The sequence below is a fragment of the Chelonoidis abingdonii genome, chromosome 2 (genome assembly GCF_003597395.2).
Source record: "Chelonoidis abingdonii isolate Lonesome George chromosome 2, CheloAbing_2.0, whole genome shotgun sequence".
In the NCBI taxonomy this organism is placed as follows: domain Eukaryota; kingdom Metazoa; phylum Chordata; order Testudines; family Testudinidae; genus Chelonoidis; species Chelonoidis abingdonii.
This window is the reverse complement of record NC_133770.1, coordinates 139677217-139698236: the sequence shown is the minus strand read 5'-3', so window position 1 is coordinate 139698236 and position 21020 is coordinate 139677217. Positions and strand designations below refer to the sequence as shown.

General features: G+C 46.4%; 1 protein-coding gene across 3 annotated transcripts in view; it reads right to left on the bottom strand.

Annotated features, from left to right (window-relative positions):
• Positions 1–21020, bottom strand: part of TRIO (trio Rho guanine nucleotide exchange factor) — a 457553-nt gene that overhangs the window by 170745 nt on the left and 265788 nt on the right. For all 3 annotated transcript variants that reach the window (XM_075062688.1, XM_075062687.1, XM_075062686.1), the window contains exons 16-19: positions 17477–17596; positions 13995–14186; positions 12940–13089; positions 10635–10749 (exon numbers count right to left, since the gene is read on the bottom strand). In XM_075062688.1, coding sequence (XP_074918789.1) covers positions 10635–10749; positions 12940–13089; positions 13995–14186; positions 17477–17596 — 577 coding nt within the window. The remainder of the gene's footprint in view (positions 1–10634; positions 10750–12939; positions 13090–13994; positions 14187–17476; positions 17597–21020) is intronic.

The window sequence follows — 21020 nt, the reverse complement described above, 5'->3', positions numbered from 1 at the left end:
ATCATTCAATGCTTCTTAATATAAGGAACTTCAAATTTGTACAAACAGATGACGAGGACATGGCTTTACTTTTAGACGCATGGATTCTGATAATTTGAAAAAATGTCCTATTACTGATATTTGAAAACTGGCTGCTATAATTGTTACTCCAGGTGTTTTGGTAACTTTTATGTCATGGGCAGGAGACTCAGCCCTGAAGGAAGCCCTCCACCATTCTCTCCTTTGAGCCTGTCTCCCCATCCACCCTTTCTCCACTGGCCATGAGAAGCGAGTGCTGATATGTGCTGTCTTGCCTGGGGGGGGGGGGGGGGTGTTTGACTCTGCAACCTACATCCTGTTTCTGCAAACCCTGCAGAGAGCTTATCCGATTGACAGTAACTTTTATCCTCTCTGCTCTTCCCTATTCTTGTCCCACTTCCATGCCACTGTTTGGCAGTGCCCATGTCCCTTTCTTAAACCTGGCTCCTACCTCCCGTCCCTGACTCTCCCCTTCCCCTCCCTCCCTCCATCTGTTTGAGCCCCCTGCACACAGAGTTTGCGCCATGAACAAATTCAGCCCATCCCTCCCTCCAATTTGCCCCCCACCCTTTTAGCCTCCATTAATAGCAAAGGGCAAATTGTTATTCCTTGTGAGGGCAAAGAAAGGGCAGAAGCTTCACGAGATGTTACTAAGCATGCTCAGTAACAGCAAAGCAGCAAATTGTACCGGGAAGCAGTCTGTATTGCTACATTGGCCACGCTCCCAGCTGTGTGACGTGCATGGTAGATACAGGATGTCTGTGCACAGCTTACAGGGAATGTTAATACTAACTTGGGGCAATGCACAGTACATGGCCGACAGGACAGCGAGTCAGCCCATTAATATTATGATCTCCTAATTTGGAAAGAAGGGCAGTACCAGCCAAAATTGTACCTCTGTCCCCCTCATTTGAGCTCCCATTCTCCTTTTCTGTCACGTTGACCTCGATCACATTTTCCCCATCTATGCTGACAGTCTATCCTGGTGAAACGTTTCCCAGATTTCTGGGGAAATCTCAACATATTACAACATTTCCAACTGGACACTACATAAAAATGGACATCTTGAGAATGACGTAACTGGTGTCAACTGTGATACACAGCATGTAAGATCCACTTAGCTAACTGGAACGGAGTCCATGCTATCGGAACATTGTACAGATGGTATGCCAGTGAGGGACATTTGGCTGTGCTTTTGCAATGGTTAATGCTATTAGTTCCTTTGGATGCCAAGTGCCAGAAAGAGATACTGTAAAACACGGCATGAAGTTATATAGCAGTGTGTTCAATTCAGCTGCTGACAAGCAGCTTTGCCTATTTCCATCTCCTGATTATAACCCCTTTTATTAACAGTGGCCTCCCATGCCTCTTCTTCCAGAGGTGATTAGGATAACAGCGTGTTTCCTAAACTGTTTTGATTTGTTTTCCAGGTACCACAAACTGCACCTCTTGAAGCCTTCCTGAGACAGGAGCAAAAGTAATGGATAAAAGACAGAGGATCACCCAGCCACCTCCTTCATTAAGTAGGTGTCTGGTGTAAGGTGAGGGAGCGGGAGGGAGGGACATGCCACAGCAGTAGAGATGAACATATTTTTAAGCCTTCAGTACCAGACTTGACTGGTTCCATGTCACTGTGGAAATTTGGAGAAGAATTCCTCCCTCAACCTCAGCCCGTGCAGTGCTCTTCGTATACAATCTGGTTACTGGGACCGTGTACAGGGGAAAGGATTTGTGGCAACAGGAGAGGATGAACATTTCAGTCAGCTACAGCTGTAAGCCTTTCAACAAGATTCCCATCTTCCAGGAAGAGGATTCGCAGCTAACCTTCCTCCATTCAGTGGGTTCTAAATACTTCATTTAATTTTATGAAATAGGCATCCAGTGTGTTGTTGGACAAAGCCTTTTAAAATTTGAATTATAGGTTTGTAGAAAGCCTCAAAGATTTGTTCCGTTTTTCCAATGTTAAATTTATGCTAAAAGTTTTAATCTCTGTTAACAGAGCACAGGCTTGCAAAGCAGACAGCATTTCAAGCTGTCAGATTCTTCTGTGAACAAGAGGGAATGCAATGACTCTGAAACGTATTACAGCTTGCATTTGACAAGAAATGTATCTACGGATTTATTACAGTCCTTTATCGTACTCCTTCCTTTTGTTTTTCTTAAATACACTTTGAAAAAGAAAACCATCATGTCACATTCAGGTTTCTAAATCACACAATGACTAGATTACCTTTGCAGTTACCTTCTACACCTACATTCCCTATAAATTCTATGATTAGCTGTTCAGCTACCACTGCATTGCTGAGTCCTACAAAGAAAAAAAACCTCAGTGTGCCTCAATACATCTTTTCAGCACCATTACATTGTTTTATGAAAATGACGAAGAATTTACTCAGATGAAAGGCGTATATTGCCTACATGTAAGTTATTGAAGATTTAGTTTTTCCTACATTTAAGTTATTGTCTTCTGTGACTTGTATGTCTGAACTGAGCATGCCAGTAACTATGTTCAACAGTGATCCTCAACCAGGTGTATGCATACCCCTCTGGGTACGCAGAGGTCTTCCAGGGGGTAGGCAACTCATCTAGATATTTGCCTAGTTGTACAACAGGCTACATTAAAAACACTAGCAAAGTCAGTACAAACTAAAATTTCATACAGACATTTTTTATACTGTTCTATATACCATACACTGAAATGTAAGTACAATATTTATATTCCAATTGATTTATTTTATAATTATATGGTAAAAATGAGAAAGTAAGCAATTTTTCAATAATAGTGTGCTGTGACACTTTTGTATTTTTATCTCTGATTTTGCAAGCAAGTAGTTTTAAGAGAGGTAAAACTTAGGGATATGAAAGACAAATCAGACTTCAAAAAGGGGTATAGTAGTCTGGAAAGACTGAAAGCCACTGATGTAGGATACCATGAAAAGTACAGTACAGGTACAGTAATACCCTGGAGGACACTGATTGGTATTTCTCCTCTTTCTTCACTTAAATCTTTCTGATTTACAGTAAGTGAGTTGATTGCACACCTACTGTGAATGTACCAATAGCAATCAGATTAAATGTAAGTAGTTTAAAAGTCTTTGTTGCTATACTGCACCTTTTCAAATTCTTACTTAAAAGAAAAAAAACCATGAAGTTGTAAGAAAAACTCCTTATATAAGCTATATATTTAATATGGGGCCATACTGTACATTGTCTTAACCTCTCCATAAAATAATTCATGTTTTATCCTTCTCATATTCAGTGGTGTGACTCCATCCCTTGTGACCTTCTGCAGTCTTCCATTTCAAACCATGTATTTGTCTGAAACCCACAATTCATTTCCTCCATAGCCAAAACCATCTCAGATGGCTGCTGATATCCACAAACATAATTTAACGTGGCTTAGCTTTCAATTTCAACATAGCTAGACTGTGTGAAGAACCAACTGCAGAAAGTTCTTCAACCTGCAGTGCAATGAGGGGACAACCCTTCCTTCGGTAATACTTGTACACACTGTACCGGTCTACCCCAAATGTTTAGCCATAGTTGAAGTGTGGTTGGGGGAACCAAAATTGGCAAACAAGCAATCATAACTCAAAAATCTATTGAAGAAAGATCCTTATTGTTCCAAACCTTCTCTGAGTTCTATCCCATTCAACTCCATGTTTCTTACCTCATTTATTTTCTGAACTTAAGTCTGTTGGTGTAATATCACTGATCTTTGTTCTCTCTCCATCCACTCTTTCACTATAGGCACTAACATCTCTCACATTCCTCACCCGAGTGGACCAGTACCACTTTAAAGTCTTGCTCTGCCTAAATGAATACTGACAATTTTCAAATCCCATCTCAAGATCCATCTCCTTTTCTCCACCACCACAACTACACATACATTTGTACCTTTAATAGAGCCATTTTAACCCTACGACCTGGGCCTCTCTATTATCCTATGCTCAATCAAGTGGCTTTAAACTAGTCCACAGATTCAGTAGGCCATTGTCAAGGGGCCCAGTTTTGTGTTCTCCCAACACATAATTCCCATTGCATTTTGGTATAGCCCAGACTACCAAATGTGCTTATACAGACTTATTGGCTGTGGAATTCTCAAGACTTCTGTATGAAGAGCATGATACAAAAATAAACTATTGTGTTTACTCAAGAGCAGCAATGCATTTAAGTCTCTATTTGCAAATTAAACATGACATTAAGTTTGAAATATACAAATTGATAACAATCAAACTTTATTTAGGTGCAAGACAACAAGGTTACTCACCTTTGTAGCTGTTGTTCTTCGAGATGTGTTGCTCATATCCATTCCAGTTAGGTGTGTGTGCGCGCCGCGTGCACAGCCGTCGGAGAAACTTTTACCCTAGCAACACTCAGCGGGTCAGCTGGGCACCCCCTGGAGTGGCACCACCATGGCGCTGCATAAATACCCCAGCCGACCCGGCCACCCTTCAGTTCCTTCTTGCCGGCTACTCTGACAGTGGGGAAGGAAGGTGGGTGTGGAATGGATATGAGCAACACATCTCGAAGAACAACAGCTACAAAGGTGAGTAACCTTGTTTTCTTCTTCGAGTGATTGCTCATATCCATTCCAGTTAGGTGATTCCCAAGCCTTACCTAGGCGGAGGGGTCGGAGTGAGACGTGGCAGCCTGGAGTACCGCCACTCCAAAGGCTGCGTCGTCTCGAGACTGTTGTACCAACGCATAGTGTGAGGCGAAAGTATGGACCGATGACCAGGTCGCAGCACGGCAAATCTCTTGGATGGGCACGTGCGCCAGGAAGGCCGCTGAGGAAGCTTGCGCCCTGGTGGAATGCGCTGTAAGGCGTCCGAGGGGAACATGAGCTAGCGCGTAGCACGTGCGAATACAGGCCGTGACCCAAGAGGAATCCTCTGGGAGGAGACTGGTAGACCTTTCATCCGCTCCGCAACGGCCACAAAGAGCTGCGGAGACTTCCGGAAGGGCTTGGTCCTTTCCACATAGAAAGCTAGCGCTCTGCGCACATCCAAGGTGTGAAGCTGCTGTTCCCGCCGAGAAGCATGAGGCTTCGGGAAGAAAACCGGGAGAAAGATGTCCTGGCTAGTATGGAAGGCAGACACCACCTTAGGGAGGAATGCCGGATGAGGTCGCAGTTGTACCTTGTCTTTATGGAAGACAGTGTACGGAGGGTCCACAGTGAGGGCTCTGATCTCCGAGACCCTGCGTGCTGAGGTGATCGCCACCAAGAACACCGTCTTCCACGATAGGTAGAGAAGCGAACAAGTCGCAAGCGGCTCAAAGGGCGGTAACATAAGTCTGTTTAGGACCAAGTTCAGGTCCCAGGAGGGGGCTGGGTGACGAGCGGGGGGATAAGTACGCTCCAGGCCTTCATGAAGCGAGAGACTACTGGGTGAGAAAACACCGAGTAACCACCCTCTCCCGGATGGAAGGTGGATATCGCTGCCAGGTGCACCTTAAGGGAGGAAGTCGCCAGGCCCTCCTGCTTAAGGTGCCAGAGGTAGTCGAGGATTGTCGGGATTGACGCCTGTAAGGGAGAAGCATCGTGCGATGCGCACCAGGCCGTGAAGCGCGTCCATTTGGCCACATACGTCCGGCGGGTGGAGGCTTCCTGCTACTAAGGAGGATGCGCTGCACCGAATTGGAACAGCGCAACTCGTCAGCGTTCAGCCATGCAGGAGCCACGCCGTGAGGTGGAGGGATCGCAGGTCTGGGTGACGAAGTCTCCCGTGGTCCTGTGTGATCAGGTCTGGGACACAGGGGGGAATTGGAGCGGCTACCGAACAGATCCAGGAGCGTGGTGTACCAGGGTTGCCTGGGCACGCAGGCGCGATCAAGATAAGATGCGCACTGTCCCTGCGGAGCTTGAGCAGGACCCTGTGCACCAGGGAAACGGAGGGAAGGCATAAAGCAGGCGGTGGTTCCAGGCAGGAGGAACGCGTCCGTCAGCGATCCGGGGAGAGGCCCTGGAATGAGCAGAACTCCTGGCACTTCCTGTTCGAGTGGAGGCGAAGAGGTCTACGAGGGGAAACCCCACCTCTGGAAGACGGAGTAAATGATGTCCGGCCGGATCGACCACTCGTGGCAGAGGAAGGACCTGCTCAGCCGATCCGCCAGGGTGTTCCGGACTCCTGGGAGGAAGGATGCCACCAGGTCCACCTGGAGGGCTATGCAGAAGTCCCACAGTTGAATAGCCTCCAGACACAGGGGAGACGAGCGGGTCCCTCCCTGCTTGTTGATGTAGTACATGGCCGTTGTGTTGTCCGTAAAGACGGAGACACAACGGCCACGAAGGTGCTGTTGGAATGTCTGGCAGGCTAGACGAACGGCTCTCAGCTCTCGGACGTTTGATATGGAGGTTGAGCTCGTCGGCTGACCAACGGCCCTGGGTCTGCAAGCGACCTAGATGGGCTCCCCAGCCGAGGGATGACGCGTCCGTCGTAAGGGTTAGTGACGGTTGCTGCGGATGAAATGGCATCCCCGCACAAACCAGAGACGGGTCCAACCACCAGTCGAGGGAGCGTAGGGGACCTGGAGGGATCGTGAGCAGCACGTCCATGGAGTCCCTGCGCGGGGGAACGGAAGACCGAGTGGAGCCACGTCTGAAAGGGCCGCATGCGGAGCCTGGCGTACTTGGTGACATAAGTGCATGCAGCCATATGTCCCAGAAGAGCGAGGCAGGTGCGAGCTGAGGTTAGATGAGCGGCTTGCAAGCGCCGTATGAGTGAAGTGATCGCCAGGAAGCGGGCTTGCGGTAAGTAGGCTCTGGCGAGGGAGGAGTCCAGGGTCGCTCCTATGAAGTCCAGTCTCTGTGTTGGAATGAGAGTGGACTTTTCCGCATTGAGGAGGAGGCCCAAGCGGCCGAAGAGGTCCGTGATCACGGAAACGTGATGACGGACTTGGGCTTGCGAGGCGCCTTTGATGAGCCAGTCGTCCAGATACGGGTAGACATGTATCTGTTGCCTGCGAAGGTGGGCGGCGACGACTGCCATGCATTTTGTAAAGACCTTGGGGCCGTAGACAGGCCAAAGGGGAGGACAGCGAATTGAAAGTGGTGTTGGTTGATTGTGAACCGAAGGTACTTCCTGTGCGTGGGGGGAAGATCGCTATGTGGAAGTACGCGTCCTTCATGTCGAGGGCGGCGTACCAGTCTCCAGGATCCAAGGATGGATAATAGTTCCCAGGGAGACCATGCGGAACTTCAACTTGCGTAGCCACTTGTTGAGTCCCCGCAAGTCGAGAATAGGTCGGAGAGCCTCCCTTGGACTTGGGGATGAGGAAATAGCGGGAGTAAAATCCTTCCCCTCTCGGGTAGCGGAACTTCCTCTATGGCTCCTGCAGTGAGGAGAGATTGCACCTCGTGCCAGAGGATTTGCTCGTGAGAGGGTCCCTGAAGAGGGACCGGGAAGGGGGGTGGAAGGCGGGGATGAAGCAAACTGGAGGTGGTATCCTTGCTTCACCGTGCGTAGCACCCACTGGTCGGAAGTAAGATGTGACCACGCCGGAAGGAAGTAGGAGAGGCGGTTGGAAAAGGGGGAAAAGGATCCTGAACTGAGTCTGGTAGACCGTCCCCGGCGTACCTTCAAAAATTGCCCTTGGGCCCGGGTGGGGCCTTAGAGGGACCTTGAGACTGCCCCGCATGGGGGCCAGACTGGCGCCTTCGCCCACCCCGGCCTCGCCTTCTGTTGAAGTCCTGCCGGTTTCGAGGCGGAAAGTACGGGCGGCGGGGTTGGGCCTAAAGGGCCTACGTTGGGTCACGGGTGTGCATCCCGAGGGACCTCATGATCACCCTGTTGTCTTTTAGGCTTTGCAGCCGAGGGTCCGTTTTGTCCGAGAACAAACCCCGGCCCTCAAAGGGTAAGTCTTGTAGGGTGTACTGCAGTTCCGGTGGCAGGTTGGAGGCCTGGAGCCAGGAGATTCGCCTCATTGTGATACCTGAGGCTACAGTCCGGCAGCCGAATCGGCCGCGTCAAGGGAAGCTTGGAGGGAGGTCCTGCCAACCTTTTTGCCTTCCTCCACAAAAGCTGCGAACTCCTGGCGCGAGTCCGGGGCAGCAACTCAGTAAAGCGGCCAACCTCCGTCCAGGTGTTAAAGTTGTAGCGGCTCAACAGAGCCTGCTGGTTGGCCACTCGGAGCTGTAAGGCACCTGCCGAGTACACCTTACGGCCTAGCAGGTCCATCCGTCTAGCCTCTTTGGATTTCGGAGCAGGCGCCTGTTGGCCGTGGCGCTCCCTGTCATTGACAGATTGTACGACTAAAGAGGAGGGAGGAGGGTGGACGTACAAGTGTTCGTACCCCCGGAGGGTACCATGTACCTCCTCTCCACCCCTTTAGCCGTTGGCGGAATCGAGGCTGGAGTCTGCCACAGGGTATCAGTAGCAGCCTGGATGGTCCTGATAAATGGCAGGGCCACACGCGTCGGGGTGTCAGCGGCCAGGATGCTGACCACCGGGTCGTCCACCTCCGGCACTTCCTCTACCGGGAGGTTTATGTTGAGAGCTACCCGGCGAAGAAGGTCCTGGTGGGCTCTCAGATCTATTGGCGGCGCCCCGAAGAAGAGGACCCTGCCACGGCCTCATCCGGGGAAGAGGAGGAGGATATCCCGGGACGAGTGGGTCCTGAATGGCACTGTGCTCCTGTGGCCGTTCCTGCTCGAGATGCTCCGGGAGTCTGGAGGATGGATGACATGGTCCTCTGACTCTGCCGGAGGAGGGCGGGATACGGTGGCTTCCGGCGCCCTGCGCTCCGAAGCAAGAGTAGTAGGGCCGGACCAGGGAGCACCCTGGGCTTGATGGTATGCCCAGGGTGTCCAAAAGGGCCATTGCTGCTGTCCTGCATCCGGGGACGTGCATCTTGAAACAGTCCCGCGGCCATGTCAGTATCTCGGTCCCGGCTATAGTAACTACCGGCCTGCGAGGAGGCCGACTCCTGACCGGCCAGCCACGGAGGAGCCGCAAACGTGGGCACCGAAGTGCCAATAGATCGAGCAGCTCTGGGTCTTGGGGACCGGTGCCGGTACGGTATCGTATCGGTACCGCTCCCCGACCGGACCTGCGACCAGCTCTGTGCCGGGAGGTCGACCGGGACCTCGAGCCCTTATGGCGAGATCGGCTCCGTGAACGACGGTCCCTGTAGCGGTGCCGGAGCTCGACCGGTGCCGCGAATAGCGGGATGGGGGCGAGAGATGGACCGGCGTCGTGGTGAGCGGTGCCGTGATGGTGCGCGGATGATGAGCGGTGCCGCGACGGCGAAGCGGTGCCGAGGTGAGCGGTGCCGCGAAGCCGAGCTGTGGCCGCGAGCGGGAGCGACGCCGAGATGTGGAGCGGCGACGGGAGCGGGACCTCGAGCGGCGGCCATCCGGAGCGGTGACAGAGGGCGGCTGTGGTAAAGAGCGGCTTGCCTCTGGAGAGAGTCGCACGGACCGGCGGTGCCGAGGGCACGGGCAGTGCCGGGTCCGTCAGGGCAATGAGGTCTCTTGCCGCTGAAAAAGTCTCCGGCATCGAAGGCAAGGTTAGCTCGACCACGGCCGTGCCGGGGAGCTTCCAGGCGCCGGACTCGACGGCCCTCGTGGGGCTGGAGTCAACGGGGCCGGTTTAGGCGGCGCCGCAACCGGGGCCGGTGCCGGGCGGTCTGCCTTGGTTGCAGTCTCTGCCTGTGGTGCGGGCGTAGAGGAGCCGTCCGAGGCTTAGCCGACTTCGACCTCGGAGAGAGGGAGCGGCGTGGGGTTCCTTCGGCGTCGGCTGCGCCCGGTGCCGAGGAGCCTTCGCGGTGCTGACCGTGCTCGTGCCGAGAGGGGGCGGCGTCACTCACTTGCTGGCTAGTACTCGGTGCCGGCGAGGGTGCTAATGCCGCTTCCATAAGGAGCTGCCGGAGTCTAGCGTCCCGCTCCTTCTTCGTGCGCGGCTTAAATGCCTTGCAAATGGGGCACTTAGAAGATAAGTGCGATTCCCCAAGGCACTTAAGACAGGAGTCGTGGGGATCTCCTGTCGGCATTGGCCTATTGCAGGCCGAACACTGCTTAAAGCCCGGCGAGCCAGGCATGGCTACGGTACCGGGCGTGGGGTAGGGGAAGAGCCCCAGACCCCGTGAAAACTATTACTAACAAATACACTAACAACTATAACTTTAACTATGTAAAACAAGAACGATTAAGTAACAAAGAACAAAAAAAAAACCGAGCGATTAGCTAGGGAAAACGCGGAGGTCAGGTAAACTGCACTCCACTGTTCCAACGACCGACACGGGCGGTAGGAAGGAACTGAAGGGTGGCCGGGTCAGCTGGGGTATTTATGTGGCGCCATGGTGGCGCCACTCCAGGGGGCGCCCAGCCGACCCGCTGAGTGTTGCTAGGGTAAAAGTTTCTCCGACGGCCGTGCACGCGGCGCGCACACACACCTAACTGGAATGGATATGAGCAATCACTCGAAGAAGAATTTTCCCTTTCTTAAAATTGAAAAATGAAGATGAGTGGTTACCAGCTATTTTAAACCTTCACCAGGGCGATCACTTATTTTTTGTTAAATCTGAAATACTGTATCCTCCCTGGCACGTGCTCACCCTCATCTTCTCAAATTTGTTGCAGCACATGAAGGCCAAATTCCTAAAAGAACACTTACTTTTGACTTGTTGTTCAGGAGCTTTGATGTGAGTCACCATCCCTGGCATGTTTACACTATTCCTGTGCAGGTATTTCAGGAAGACATCAGCATTCCTCCGAGCCAGAGTACAAGCCTACGAGAAGATTTGATAGCATTTGATATTGCTGTGTTTGATGGGGCATTAACAGACACATAGATACACGCACACACTTCTTTTTCTGCTTACTATGTCCTATTCAATACAGAGCAAACAAACAGTTAAAAAGATCACTATTTTCAAAGCAAATAGCAGTTAATCCAGGACTAGCACTGAACGCTAAATAGCATTACAAGCAATTTATACCTGAAGTTACTTAAAAGCGATCATCTTCTCCATACTTTTAAGTGTGGCTCAAGGTACACAGAGTGGATTGTTTTTATGTATTTGGCATTATTATGTAAACCAAGTGCACAACTTTCAGTAATCACCTGGATATTGTAAAAGACCCACCACTAGTTTAAATGGAAAAAATAATTGCTCTGCTGAAATTAAACCAAAAGTACTGCAAGACGACATGCCCTTTAAAAGGTCTTAAAAGCATTCAAACCAAAGGGCAACAAAACAGCCAGAATCTAGTTGCATTGCCAAGACCCAGCATAGCTGCCTTCCTAACCTGAACTTCTGACTATATATCAAATACTATATATAGCCCTCGTCTTTTGTTTGTAATGAAGCGGAACATTAAAATACTACTTTAAAAGGTTAGGTGAAGACAGCACAGATATGACCAATGACAAAATCACAGAGACAGTAATTTATCAGGTCATATTCTCATAACAGCCCAGAAGTTCAGACATTTGCAACTGAGAGATCCATTTGACACTGCCCCTACAGTTATACTAAAATTCATGTTTTCAGTGGTGTTTGTACCTCAGCATCGAACACTAAGAGGCTTTCAAAGGTTTCAGTGAGGTGTATTGTTACGTCTTTCCAGAAATTTCAGAAGCAGTCTGTATGAATAGCAGTCCACTATTACTGCTTATTAGTTATACTGAGAGTCTATCTTTAATCCATCCAGGAATAATTAACATATGTATCCCAGCATTCTTCAGCTGCTTGTTTAGCCAATTTCCTTATCCTTTAATCTAAAAGACTGGGTCAGCCAAGCAGGCTAAATATAAGCCAATGACCTCCAAAACTGCTTCTTGATTCTTCTAGTTGCTATCTTAGCTCAGTCCCAACTGTGGATCAGTAGCAACTGGGTTCAGTGCTACCGTCCAACAGACTTATCAGATTTATTTATGACCAGACGGGGGTAGAGAATGAAAGTGATAAAAGCTAGTGTTAAAAGATCCTTTATTCTGACTTGTCAATGGCCACTGCTCTTAACACCACACCACAGGATAGACATTCTGTATATTTACTGACCATATAGTATTTTCCATGCAGTCACATGTCCCACAGGTAGAGGCTATCACAATTATTTTAAAAGTGCCACTGACATATTACCATTGCTAAGTCACCTTGCTTATCAGCAAAAATTGAATACAAGTTGCCCAATACTTCTGCCTCATCTTTTCTTCAGATTGCTGTTGTGTTGAATTTCTTGTACTATATTTTAAGAATTTCTTATTTCTCTGGAAAACAGTAGCCTTCACCCCCACCCCTCCCCGGTCTACCTCTCCTGATAGTCTCTCCTCACTCTCCTTCTGCTACCCTTTCCCCTTCCAAACTGGCTCTTCTCTTCCTAAGTGATTTTTTATTTACAGGTTGGTTACAATTCTACTTTTAAAATAAAGGCAGTGGTTCAGATTTTGTAACAGTAATACTCAAAGACATGGTGGCACTATAGTGTTTTGGAGCTTTACTGTAGTGTAGAATATTATTTTGTTTTTAAGAGCCATTATAAAATACCACAGAAGAAGGAGCACAGAATCAGGTTTCCCCGCTGTAGCTCTAGCACTGCTGGAAGCTGCTTTGAGTCATTGAGAGCCACTGTACTGAACAGGTGTTGCTTCTTTTAAAGAAGTCTCTTTCAAGTGTTCTGGGAAGCGGTGGCTGCTGAAAAGAGTGAGTCTCAATTGCACATCTATCACAGTGGGATGCCCGATTCTCTGTGCTATCTGCTGAAGTTGAACTGGAAAGGTATTTATATAAACTGGCAATGTTCTAATCACCACAAGAAACAGTCATATGCCATTTCCTGTGTAATAACCGTTCAGGAGCTCACAAAGCCATACACATGTCACTGGGTTTTTCTTGGGTTTTACGGGTCCATTCAAAATATGTGAAGCAGAGGATGTAACTGCATGCCTCCCAACATGTAACCAACAACATCTTTACCTTCAAGAACGCTTCTTTTTGTTCAAGGTGCTTGCTTATCATAGGGGTCACATGGTCTGTTTCAGAGTTGGGACCCAGTTTGTCTGCTCCCCCACACCAGTCTTCTTCCCGCTTATATTCCTGCTCCAGACTCTCCAGCACACTGCACACCTACCAGCCAAAAGGAGACAAATATCTCTAGTATTTCCGATGAACAACCCTGTGAAGTAGTTTGAGCCAGGAGACTTGAAACCAAGAACCCTAGACATCTAATCCCAGCTCTGACATAGATGATGACTGTGTCTTTAATTTATCTGTTTTCCATCCTTTCTCTCTAAAACAGGGAAACTGCCATCACTTTCTGCCCAGGATGTGATGTGGATTAAAACTCATGAAACACTTTGAAGATGAAAAGTAAGATATGGGTGATAACATACTAGTTTATTTATGATGATAGGATTTTAATCAAGCTATGATCAGAAGTGCTTTCTTACATGAGAGGACATCTGCACATATGAGACTTTCCCTGGGCGCGGCCCTTTCCAGAAACTGAAAATCCAAATCAGTCAATTACCTAATTCTGATTTGAAACACCAGGGAAAGAAAACAAGGTCAAGAAGAGCAGATGAAGATTTAAGATGTAGCTGACTTACCACTAAAGACAAAATCTAATACCAGAGGAACATTTTAGAGGAAATCCTATATGAATGTTATTAATAACATGAATAATTTGTAATTAAGCATTTTACAAACACACTGTTTTATCAATTATGTGTGGTTTTTGCTTTCTGCTCAATATAGAAAATAAAACCTCACTGACTGTACTGCAATTTGGTTACAGTCAGTTTCATTTTTCTAGACCTTACTTAATATAATACTGTCAGCGTTTCCAAGACAGCATGGGAAGTTCTAAATAAAAATTTTAAAAAATACCAACATTTCTGCTAATATCATTTTTATAAACTTAAGCTCTAAACTAATTAACTCTGCCACTTGAGCCAAAGGTAATTTTATAATAAAATACCACAAATCCCTTTATTATTCTGCAAGACATAGGTCTTCAAGAGTTCCTATACCTGCTCTGATGTTTTATAGAAGGCGACAGAAGCATTCACAAGTTTGAGACGGTCCTCCATCTTCAGCATCAGCTGCTGCCAATGAGAAGCAACTTTCTCAGCGCAGTCCCTTATCATATCCATATCATAATGATTAGCCTGCAGCATCGCCTCTGCTTTCTGCTGTACCTGCAGCGCACTTTGATGTGTTTTCTGATAAGTTGAAATAAAATATTTAATTGCAAAACATTTAAATGCATTTGCTTTAAATCCATGTTCCATTTTCTTATTTGCAATGATATTTTCTACACACGTATATCAGACAAAGGAAATAAAGGGTCAGCAGTAAGTTGCAGCATAACTTTTTCTAGATAAACAAATATGAAGTAAATGCAACAGAGACTGAAATAAATGCAACAATTGACAGTGACTATCAGTCTACAAGTGCAGCAACTGCAAAGCAACAGATTATGAAAGCCATACAATGCTCGCCAAGTTACAGTACATAAACTGATTATAATTATGGCTTCCAGGTTTGTTTTCTCTTTGAATATGGAGGGGAAAGGTGGACAAAATGGAATGTTCTGGGTCCAGATACCCCAGGGGAGAACGGGGACTGAACCTCAAAGAATAAACAATTGAATCAACTGATTGGACACAATACTACTGTGCTATAATATTGAGAACGCTCTCTGATGAAAGCTGGTGACACACTGGTGATTACTATCATTGTGAAATATATGTACTAACAATATATGAGGAATTAGGAATATTTACTGATATTGTGCTTTAAAGTCTGTGACCAAACAAAGGGAGAAATGGGTTTTCTCCCAGACAGGGAGGAAGGCAGCCTTCCACATATCTCCACTGTAAATTGAGCATTGTGGAATCCAAACAACAGATGCTCCTTTTACATACAAATCAAGAGGGAGATGGGAAGAACAGCACAAGCCTAAACACCAGGGTGCATCCTGAGTCTGGGGACAAAACAGTGAGTTTTGGAAATATGTAAGGGGATGCAAAAAGCCTTTTCATTTGTGTGTCCGTCTCCAAGGGGACGATCGAGTACAGTACCCTTTGAGCCTATGAAAGTTGATGTATGTAAGGAAATTGCTCAGGCAATGATTGTAACTGGCGAGAATTAACTTTTAGTCACAAGAAGAGCATTTTATTTGTAACCTTTCCCCTCTCTCTTTCACTCTTACTTGTAATCACTTAATTCTTCTTTCACTAGGTTCCTTGATAATAAACATATTCTTGTTTTATTAGAAAAGCATTTCAAGTGTGGGTGTTCAGCCAACTACCAGGTTGTTGTTTGTTGTCTCTTTGGAGGCAACAAACTTGATAACTTCTCTGAGGATTCAATGAGAAGGACTGGATGCTGCAGGGGCAACTTGGTTCTGGAAGGGCTGTTGGTGTCACCCTGCAAGGGCTGGAGCCAGGCTGAGGCCACTGTGCAGTGAGCTGGCTGTTGGTTTCAGGGCTCTGAGGCAAAGCTACACAGCAAACAGGTTATAGGACAGGCAGTGACATAGCCTCTTATTGGTCTGGGTGAAACTCAAAGCATCACAGTTTGATTATTGGATATCAGAATTATTCTCTTCATACAAACTTTCTTGCAGTCCATTTCACACTTATGTGGAGTGAAAATGATAGAACAAGTATCCAGGGGGATGTGAAATGAGCCAACTAATTGATTATTTGTTAATGATAATACTGAACATTTTGTCCCCCAGTGAAAACATACACCTGTTTGTAATCTGGAAGCCCTATGTATAAGAAGTTTGAATATATGCAAGTGCACTATTGTCCAGAAAATATTCAAATTAAAATTCATCATCATTTATCCCTACATGGATAAATACCCATAGCTCAGGAGAGTTATACTCAACACCAAAGCTTTCTTAGAGTGAGGACACACATTGCAAACTGTAAACGGAGATGGGAAACAGAAAACTCCACAAAAAGGCGGCAAAACAGAAGGCATTTACGGTAAAATGGACTTCTTCTGAAAACAAACAAGCTAATCAATCACTAGAGACATGATTTTAGTGTTCAGCAAAAGTAAAATACTGAACAAAACTTTACACACTATCTCCCAAAATAGTGCATTCAAATTTGTGCCAAAATAGTGCATTAAAATGTGCCTTTCATTTTTGTCCAATTGTATACTGAAAGGATCAACAGGATTAACACTAACATACTAATAATGCAAGTTCACTTAGGAAGGCCTCGTAAAGATCACATTAACATATTAACAAAAGCTACTAATTTACACACAGAATACTCTGAAGTTATGAGACCATGTTAGGAAAACTTTTATCTTATTTGTAATGATGCAATTTGTGTACATTCCCCATTTGTAATCAATTTATCATCTATTATATTAGCTTAGTCTTAAAACCTAGAAACCCACAGCATCCTATTCTAAACCACTGTTTGCAACAGTCTTTTGTTTGATTAAATCTGTCTCAGCCATTTTGTAAATACACAATTTAAATATTTATATAAAGTGAACTACCACTGCCCTTGACTTATTAAAAGCACTGCACTGACACAGAGCAGAATCATGACTGTCAGAATCCCTGCTTCTCAAAACTCCCTTTCCTAGGAACTGTCCTCACCTCCCTCCGTCTATTCACCCCAAATGTAAACATTCACGTTATTAACCTTTTTGTTGTTGCCCAAGTGGTGAGAGATCTATCTAGAAGGCACATATGGACTTAATCTATTCCTCATGTTGCTTTTAAAAGAGGTGAGCAAACTATGGCCCGTGGGCCACATCTGGCCTGCTGGACCCTCCTGCCCGGCCCCTGAACTCCTGCCCCGGGAGGCTCGCCCCCAGCCTCAGTGCCCCATGCTGCTGGCGCAATGCTCTGGGTGGCTGGGAAGCGCAGCTGCAGAGCCTGGCCTGACCTGGTGCTCTGTGCTGCGCGGTGGTGTGGGTGGTTCCAGCCAACGCAGCTGTAGTGCCGACAGCCAACGGTGCTCCAAGCAGCGCAATAAGGGAGCAGGCGGGGGAGGGGGGTGGATAGAGGGCAGGGGAGTTTGGGATAGTGGTCGGGGCGGGGGTGTAAATAGGTGTTGGAGAGGTCAGAGGATGGGGAACAGGGGTGTTGAATGGGTGCAGGGGTCCCAGGAGGCAGTCAGGAAGGGGGGGGGGGGCTCCCGGGGAGGCGGGGCAGTCAGGAATGAGAGGAGGGGTTGGAATGGGGCTGCGGGGAGCAGTCAGGGATGGGGATTCCGGGGGTGGTCAGGGGACAGAGAGTAGATGGGGCAGAGGTCTGGGGAGGGATGGGACAAAAATGGGGCGGGGGCCTGGCCACACCTGGCTGTTTGGGGAGGCACAGTCTCTCCTAACCGGTCCTCCACACAATTTCCAAAACCTGATGCGTCCCTCAGGCCAAAAAGTTTGCCTGCCCCTGCTTTATAATGTTTGCCATGAACTATATCATAAGAGCCCATCTTATTGGAGAACGGCATGAACACCACATTTTTTATACCTCTATAGCATGCTGGAACTGCTCATGCTCCCTTTGCAGCTGTTCTGCCTCCTGCAGGGAGCTAGCCGTGATAAGCCCCGCATTTAACATAGACTCCCCATTTCGGATCCAGCCCAGCACCTGAAACAGAACACAAGACAGCACAATTTAGAAGTCCTCCTCTGATCAGCAAGAAAAGCTCCATTTCTATTATTACACAGAAGTAAGTTATTTGCAATTAACACTACTTAAGGAAATAAGACTTGTTCCACAATATAATGCCCTTGCCAGTGCCTGGAAAATAACACTAGGTGAAATTACAGATCCGATTTATAACAGCTAACACATTAATTTAGCTGTCTAGCTGTCATGTTTCAGATCAAGAATTTGAACTGTGAGCATAAGGCTTAGTAACTGTACATTTATGACTATTTGCACATACAAATGCTAAGATAATGACCACTGGTTTTGTTTTTTTTTTGTTTTTAATTCTTGGTTGTCAATAAACTCGGACTTGAGCTACCCTTAAGTCATCCATTAAGCCTTTTACTGGGGAATGAAGGAGTAAGTAAAACATATTGAGGCAATCTAAAGGACTAATGTTAATGCATGTTTTGGGCTCGTCTCTCCCTTCTGACTTTTGAATGTTCATGGGTGAGTAGTTCTGCACTCCCATCAAGTGTGAACCCCACTGTCTGGCTCTCACAAGAACAGAATCCCATTTGGTTCCCAGTGCAATACAAATGTGGTAGCATCCATACACATCAGTAGCGGGTTTAAAACACAATGTCAAGTAACTGGTTAGGGTGTTGCATAACCACAGTAACTCGGAGTTGGATCTTCCCCCTCCAGCAGGGGGAACAGCGCCAAGCCTAGTTCTCCCTCTGACAACTCAGGAAGTTACAAACAGCAAGACCTCTCTTGACACTTATGTTCTGTTTATATTATATGTCACTTCCTCCTCCCATGCTGTCAAAAATGTCACCATATTTATATGACTAACTGTCAATATCTAGTTCTATAGTTAAGCACTTAAAGATGGACTTGTCATGATACATTGAAAGAATGTCAGGGACAGGAAACCAGAAAGGAAGTTAAAGAAAGTAAACATTCTATATAGTCTCAAAGTGAAAAGGGTTAATGTAGAAAAACATGGAAATGCAGAGTTACGGTACCTCAAACAACTACAACTCTGTTCTCATGCTCCCACCAACCCACCTACCCTACTGTAAGGTATCTGCACTCAGAACAAGCTTCACAGATCCAGTAACTGACCTTTAGTGTTGCACTTTTTGCCGGTTTGGCCAGGAATATTTTAAATCAAGGTATTTTGAGGGTTCACTTACTGATTTTAACAAGTTCGCAGCTGTGGGGTATATTTAGCAAGTAGTATTATCCTAATAGGAAGAGTATATGGGGCTTATGATATCTGCAGCCACAGAGAATCTAATTAATGTATATTTGAGAAGTTAAAACGGTGGTGAATTCCCCAACATTTGTCATGAATCAACTCACCAGGAAGACTGGAGTGAGAATTGTATAAGTCTCGAAGACAGAAAGTTAGTACTGATGTATTGTCAAGTTAAGTGCCATGGAGGATGAATCTATTCCTGTACATGGGGCAACTGTTAGCATGCAGAGCATAATACAGCAAAGAAATTGTGTTGGTCATACTGTCAAAGTTTAACTGCACATGGGCATCATCTCCTCTCAGCTGTTATGAACAGTTCTCAATATCACAGTTTCTAAACAAGGAGGATGATAAATTAGATCCACAAAGCTCTTCCGGGTGCATTTCATATTAGATTGTTTCTCCCTTCCCCAGTTCAAGGAAACTGCTAGCTTGTTCTCTCCCTCATTAATATTTCTCATCTTCTATGACTGGAAGGCATATGGATAGTCTCATAAGGTGCAGTGGAGCAGAGCTAAAGTGCAATTCCCCTCCTTGCCATTTTATAAATTTGACCTGGATAACTAACTAGCTAACTACACTGGCCTACAAGCTACTGGTTTATGCTACTTTAATGGACATAAAACAAATGTAGTTATTTTTTAGAAAGTCTTAAGAATTCATCGGGTAAACTTTGGTGTCTGTTCTTGGTTTCTCGAGCTAGAATGTATTTCAGTCTATAGCTGTGAAGTATTACTATGGTATAATGTCAACATAGGAGCTTTTGAATGGCTCAGGACCAAGTCGGGACCTCCCTACAGGAGCCCCCTTCTATGATTGGGACATATGTTAAACCCTATAAGATCTGGTGGCCCCATTACAGATATCAGGAAGTCAATGGATATAACAAACACCATCAGAACACAGATTTTCAATTTTTTTTTAAAATCTCAGTTAAAATTTAAAATCAACTTTCTGAAAATAGCGTTAAGACCCGAGTGCTGACACTGAGAAAGAAGCAAGTTTTGTAAAGGTTAAATTGAGTTTCTTGAGGCAAAAACTATAGGATTACTTACGGAAAAAGCACACCACCCTTATTTTTCAAGCCAATGTCTGATGTGTGTTGCATCCAGTTTACCTTTCACTTCCCAAAAAAATTCTCTTCTAGCCAGACACCACACATCTCTGGAGTTCAAGTCAAGCTCTACTAGTCCCTACATCTGAAGCACTCTCTCTTCTTGCACACCAAGCATCCCGAGTCCCCTCCAAGTCCCATCTCAAAACCCTTCTTCTATACCACTCTCCGCTTTTATCCACTCTTGCCTTACCCAATTCTATTAGGCATCTTAATTTAGCAAGCAAATCTTTAATGTGATGTATTAAAGCCTCTGTTCTTTTAGCCCTTCTCCTACCTCCTCATTTTCCGTTATCGTTCTAGCTTGTGGTTTTATCTTTTTTTTTTTTTTTGGAAATAAAAAGCTGCACCTGTGATAGAGGTACAGTAATTAAGGCACCAGCAGCCATGGATGTTTTTATCACCATGTTCATTTGCTGTGCTCAGAGCAGGGATGGACAACTCCGATCAAAATATAGGTAGCCGCAAAAGCCTCATTTTCACAATGCTCCCACCCTTGTTGCTATCACTGGTGGAGTTGAGGGACAATTGTGGCAACTAAACCCAGCACAGGTACAGCTTATTTGTTTCCATTAGATGGTAAACAGCTTGAGCTATGGACTCCTTTTTCTTTGCAGGGCACCATGCCACACTGCTGCGATACGTAAATGAATCATGAAAAAAAGTCAGCAGTAGCAGCAGTTTTCACATTGGAGGCGGGGGGGGGGGCTCTCAAAATCATGACTAAAATGAAAAGCTGGTTACAATCTTAGCCCTGGAGAGAGACAGCCTCTCCATACCGTAATGGATGCTTATGTCCAGTTCAACAGTAAATTGGGCAGGAAATCACAGTAATTTAACCCTGGAAACCATGTGTTCAGGGCTTCCGGCAATAAAATACAAACAGAACAGTCTGAAAAGGAGATTTACTATGTCATGTTACTCTCAGATAGTGCATAGGCTGTGATCTACTGAGCTACAAAGCATTTTCCAGTTCAGAAGAAACAGCAAGTGGTCCTGCTTCCTGGTTTAACATCTCCCCCTCCCCNTGCCACACTCCA